The sequence below is a fragment of the Siphateles boraxobius genome, unplaced genomic scaffold (genome assembly GCF_051911475.1).
Source record: "Siphateles boraxobius isolate OS27281-9 unplaced genomic scaffold, OSU_SipBor_1 24, whole genome shotgun sequence".
NCBI classification, from domain to species: Eukaryota; Metazoa; Chordata; class Actinopteri; order Cypriniformes; family Leuciscidae; genus Siphateles; species Siphateles boraxobius.
This window is the reverse complement of record NW_027508855.1, coordinates 3014922-3021306: the sequence shown is the minus strand read 5'-3', so window position 1 is coordinate 3021306 and position 6385 is coordinate 3014922. Positions and strand designations below refer to the sequence as shown.

The 6385-nt window shown below is 38.0% G+C and overlaps 1 protein-coding gene across 1 annotated transcript; it reads left to right on the top strand.

Moving 5' to 3' along the window:
* The first annotated feature begins 1257 nt into the window (after positions 1–1257).
* On the top strand, positions 1258–4856 carry LOC143749299 (uncharacterized). Its single transcript, XM_077241842.1, has 3 exons — positions 1258–1364; positions 1545–1710; positions 4742–4856. Exons 1-3 carry the CDS (start codon positions 1289–1291, stop codon positions 4854–4856), a joined length of 357 nt encoding a protein of 118 aa, XP_077097957.1. The 5' UTR covers positions 1258–1288.
* Positions 4857–6385: the final 1529 nt, after the last annotated feature.

Genomic DNA, 6385 nt, shown 5'->3' with positions numbered 1-6385 from the left:
GGTTGCTCTGAGTGGTTGCTAGGTAGATGCTAATACGCTGCTAGGTGGTTGCTAGAGTATTCTGTGTTGTTGCTAAGTGCTTATTATGGTATTCTCTGTGGTTGCTAGGGCATCACTAGGGTATTCTGGGTGGTTACTATAGGGTACAACAGTTGGGTACCCTATGAGTAAAAACTCATTCATTTCCTCCATAAGGAAATTGACTTTTAACGATACCTTATTAACCTTTAAAGACAGACATACTGTGAGCTACGAGCTTGTTAATCAATGTTTTTGTTCTTTTTGCTTCTGCTTCTGCTGTCAGCCCACATTATTTCAGCAAATTTTTAAAATAATTATGTTTAAATAGTGGAATTCCTGTTGAAAAACAACATTATCCATGATGCTGTACAGAAAATTAAGAGTTTTAAAAAAAGCAACACGCTCCAAAATTGCTTTTTAGATCGGCCCACTCCCATGAAGCACTGACATAATCGAGTCGATCTCCCTACTTTCCCAAACTACTGAAATGTTTTATGTTTTTTGGTGGTTTCTAGGGTGATCTGTGTTGTTGCTGGATGATTATTAGGGTATTCTCTGTGGTTGCTTGGTCGTTACTAGGGTATTCTGAGTGGCTACTATTGTGTTGCAAGGCAGTTGTTCCGCATGGGGTTACACTGTTAAAAATTACCAGCATTTCACAATAATTAACAGTATTATTTTACAGTAACTTGTTGTAATTAAGTTTCCCTGTAATTTCCCAATGAATACCTGTAAAAACTACAGTATCCTTGGATTTTACAGCATTTAACTCTTATTTTACAGGAAAATCTTGCAATCTAAAACCTGCTGTAATATCACAACAAGGTCTGTAATATCACAGCAACACAGTGAAAAAAATTAAGGATTTCACAGCATTAAACAGTATTATTACAGTGAAATATTGTATTGAAATATGCCCTGGGAAGTCACATGTCATAACCGAACTGTTTGAACTGGCTCTTCTATTCCGGGCTGAATGGAGAAGGTGAGGAGCATGTTTGCAGCACTTACACCCATGTTATTTTAAGATATAAAAGATATAGCACTGATATAAAATAAAAACATTAGTTGATTGTAGCAATAGATAGTTCACTCTGAGTCTTAATTTTCCCTGCGCATGCGCCGGACGCCCGGGAGTAAAGAACAGACGACACTTGAAAGAGAAGGCGCGATTTTCTCTTCAGCTTCTTCAGAAGCAAGGAAAGACTGTTTATGGTAAGTAATTTTAAAATCCTTTATCCTAAATCCATGCTATTGTGTGTTAACTATGTTACAGCCATGTGCCACTGCTGTGGACGTCAATACTGCAGAACTCCCCAGCACCCCCTGCTTGATCATTCAAGGTAATGTTACTTTGATCTAGTATCGACATTTCTAACTCATTATTTTGTTTTCATTCTAGAAATCTACATGACCACAATAAATAATAATAATTATAATAAGAATTACATTTGTATAGCCCTTTGTATCTTAAGCAGATCACAAAAGAGCTCATAACACAATGTTGTATCTGTTCATTTCAGGTGACATGATGAAGCCCTCTGGATGGCTTATATCCATCGAGGGACATGTCGTGATAGGCCCACACCCTTTCTTTTTACACGGAGTAGATGCTTTCTTCAGCAGCTTTTACGTCTTCAACCTTGTGTATCCTGCCGCTGGATCGTCGACGCCGGAGTTCATTCAAAGGTATTTTGTAAAGATCACATTTAATCTTGTAATTCACATTATAGTACAGGCTTCCAAGTCAATGATTGTCTTGAGGTCTAAAATGCTGACAAACCTGAGGCAAGCCTGGTGAGACCATCCTGATCTCGCAAACTCATTCAATTTCGCTCTGCAGATCAGCCTGGTTTTCTACACATGTTATGCTGACAAAATACCTGCCGGCCCAATCACAGCTATTTATTTTGTTTTGGGGCAGGCTATGTGATGATGATTTCGAAACGTCTATTGCGAAATGCGAATGTATTGAATGAAGTAGATGAAATTTTTGGTGCACGATATATCAGCAGCCGATATAATATCGGCCGATATGGTCAATTTTTTACACATCGGTATCGTTCCGATGTCAAAATAGGGCCGATGTGAACAGGCCGATAATCATTCCTGTGTATTTGACGTGTGTGTAGATGAGAGTGTGGGGGCGGGGATGTTTGTTTTTGCACCAGCAAATACATTACAAGAGCAAGTCCTGTCAGTTTAAACATCAAGCGCAAGAAGACTGGAACTTACGCGCTGTTTTCTGTCAGCCTTACTAAGGCGTATTTTTGTCCCGCCAAAGCCTTATTTGACCGGTGAGTGATGTAGATGACTGACTGCTGCGCTTGTTTAACTGAGAGAACGAGCAGAGAGAGTGAAAGCCCCGGTTGCGCGCCCGCGCACTCTCGCCGTCTTCAAACTGTCTTGCTCTCTCTCCCTCCCTCGCGCATATTAATGAATTGAGTTGACTGAATATCTTTGAGAATACACCAGGGTTCCAGACTGCGACCAAATTGGTCGCATATGCGACCATTTTTTGAGAATGTGCGAGTTAAAATGTTATGTGGTCGCATTTGTGCGAGTGGACGCTTGAGCAACAGAACGCCGTTGTATCAGCTGCTGCAGTCCGTAACTTATGTTCAAAATGAACGAGTATAGGCTACATCATGAATCCATTTTCCAAACCGTGTTTTTGACTTATTCTGAATCACTACGGTACGCCTATAAGTGTTTATATTCGGACTATTTTATCCCGGGGTCGTCTCGGCTGTGGAGTAGCCCATGTGCCTGCGTGACTCGCCATAGACATTAACGGAGAGAAGTTCCGTCTACAATGTTCTTCCGCAGGACACGTGCAGTTTATTTATTGACGAACGTAGACGCCACGCGCATTGCACACTGATGGTGAAACGCGCCAATTACGAATTAACGAAGTAAGGCATATACAAATGATAAAAATGGTCTCACGAAACACAGAGCCACTTCCTCCTACGTCTTTTCAGCGGTTATATTTTCCTCTGTCGAGCAATCATGATCGCTCGACAGAGGAAAAGGAAATTAGTATAAAATGCAGAAGGTAAGGAGTGTGAAATTTCTGCTTTTTGTTACAACTATAAACTTTGATAACGAAAAATCTGTATCAGTTTATTATAATACTCTAATCTTTTTAAATGTAATGCATACATTTGAATGTTTAATGATTTTTAAAAGATAGAAAGATGATGATAGACGGATAGATAGATAAATAAATATATAGATAGATAGATAGATAGATAGCATATGATTCAAATAATAGATAAAATAGTAAATAGATAGATTGTATATAATTCAAATGTAAAATGCTTAAAATTACAGATTAAAATTAGGCTACTGTCCAATATCCATGAAAATCCTGAAATTTGGCAATGATAATTAATATATTACAGGTATTTCTGCTGCAACCCAGAAAGCCTTTGCTAGCCTTGGTCCATTAAAACCACTATTCATCAGAATGCATTGATTAACCCCATGGTATGTAGCAAAAAAAAAAAAAAAAAAAGGTGCGACCAAATCATATGCTGGTGCGACCAACTGACAAAAGTTGGTAGCACCAGTGCAACCAGTGGAAAAGTTAGTCTGGAGCCCTGTACACGATGCGATGGTAAAAAGTCGGAAGACTGAAGTTTTTTTTCTGAACTACCACTGGTTTTGAATTGTATTAAAATGACATTGCCTTATCTTTTCTGAAAAGCTTTCCACACATTCAGATGACATAAACCACACTTTCAATAAACAAAAAAAATAAATCTATCTAGTGATGAAATGTTTTCTGTGTTGAGACAAACTTGTGCGATGTTCTAAACTGCCTGGATAATCACACAACGTGTGCCGTGGTCCGTTAATGACACATCCGATTCGCGAACTAATGACTCATTTGAACCGATTCACTTTAATGAATGGTTAAAACAACTGATCTGTCCAACACTGAACTCAAGAGACATAAATCGGAAACACTTTACAATAAGGTTCCATTTATTAAAGTCTAGTTAACTACATCAGTTAACATTCTATTAATATTAGTTTCTATGTGGATTTACTCCATGACAAAACCACCCCAGTCATTCTAGAATGATTCATTCTTTGCAAATAGAGCTTCAAGTCATCTGGTGAAATTGTTTTTATATCGCAGTATATATCGCAGAAAAATAAAATATCTCAATCTCATTTTTTACCAATATCGTGCAGCCCTAATCCTCGCTATGTGTTTTCTATACAGAGATATCGACATCGGTAAATATCGGTATCGGCCATGACAGCAATATTAATTTCGGTTATTGGTATCGGCCACAATTTTCACATCGGTGCATCACTAGAAATTTTCTTTAACAGCAGAACAAAATGCTCCAAGGCCGTTAAATGAAAAGGATGTGTTTTTCATACTTTCAACAGGGTTTGGTTTTAATTTACCAACTGGCCAATTGCGTGAAGATGCATTTTAGAGTCGGCGCACGTTGATATGGCCTCTCATAGTAGAAAATCAGCCACTTTGCCTCAGGCAAACCTAAGCGGAGGCACCTTGGCTAAAAATGGCAAAAAAAAAAAAATTATGGTGAGAGTAAGATCTAACAAGTTTGGATTATAAATCTATTAGGGTTTGATGTGGGGAAAAAGCACAGAAAAAAGCACACCTTGATAAATGCTGTCTGCAATACATACTGTAAGTCTATTTAAAACTGAAACTATCTTTGTTTATTAACAGGTGCTTCCTGGGCATCAATCCTGAAAGAGGCTCAAAGACCAAGAAGCGGACAACAATGAACCCTCATGTGAGCACCCTTTTGAGGAATCTTATTGACTTTGAGTGGGCATCATAGTGGTTTTTTTTGCAGCGGTATTGTCAGGCTCAGTTTTGAGTAGCCTTGTTCTTTTGTAATTTTTCAAGACAACTTTGCACTACAAGATTTTTACACAGTGATGTTACGTGTGGACTCATTATAATGTTTGAGACTGAGAGGAGCGCCTGACCCCTTTACGACATTCCTTCATCGCTCTCTCCCTTGCTCTCTTATCTTGCCATTAAGGCCTCATTCCCATCCTGTCCATTACTGTTATTGTGACACAGCTAGTTGAATAGTTGAATTGTGAGACAGGTAGTTGAATTGCAAGTTTGCACAATTTCTCTGCATTTGATGTTGAATTTCTTGAACTCTTGAAGTTCTTGGCATCTGCTGTACATTGAAAATATTTATTTGTTAATAAATATGCCATTGGGCTAACATTGACTTTACCTCAGAGTTGTTTGTTGGGGGGAAGGGGTTAATTGTACAATGATTGTAAATTCACATTAAATGTATTCATCTGTATTACTTTTACAGTAAGTTACTGGACAATTTTAGTATGACTTCCACAGTATACATTGTAAATTCACAGTAAATTATTGTCAACTTGTACATTACTTTCAAAGTACACACTGTAAAAGTACAGGGCCTTGTTGTAATGATGTACAGCAAAAGATTGTAATTCCCCAGTAATGTACTGTAATATCACAGTAATTGCTTTGTCATTGAAGCTGTGAAGTTACAGTATACAGTTGTGCTTTTACAACAATGTATTGTAATATCACAGATATAAAATTACAGTAAATTGCTCTGAGTATATTTCAAAGTATATTGCTGTAATCCTTACTGTGAAACTCATGCAAAATGTATCCAATTATTTATTGTAAATTCAAAACGAAAAATTTAACAGTGTACTCTTTATTTCCTTGGTTCATTTTAGACATTCTACTACTCAGCTGTCACAATATGAAGACCATGGCAGACAGGATCCAATATGAAGTGATTTTAATATTACAACAAACACAGGAACAGACAGAGGTTTTAACAGTGTGTGACTGGTAAATACACACAACACACTAAGATCGACGACAATCAAAGACTGAAAAAAGAGGAACTAAATACACAGAGATAATGAAATGATAGCGAACAGGTGTGATGATTAGATGAGTGTCCATGACAACTGATGACTAGTGGGAAAATCAAACAAAGGGACACATGTGACTGAATGAAACAAACTGAAAGTCCATGAAAAGAAACTAACTGAACATAACTGTGACATCAGTAACTTTGCTACTACATGTCAACTAACTCTTATTAGAGTATTAGCAAACTTTAGTAGACTGTAAGGTTAGGTTAGGTGTTAGTAGAATAATGCCGAGTTCAGACTGCACGATTTTAGCCCTGATTTTGGCTCGCCGACAGGTTTTGAGAAATCGCAGACAAATGCCCGAAATCACAGGCAAATCGGTGCTCGTTCACGCGAGTGAGAATCACGCAGTGTGAATGAGCAAAGACGCGATCTGAGAGAATCGCCGACGAGTCACCGACGCCTGTGAGATATTTGG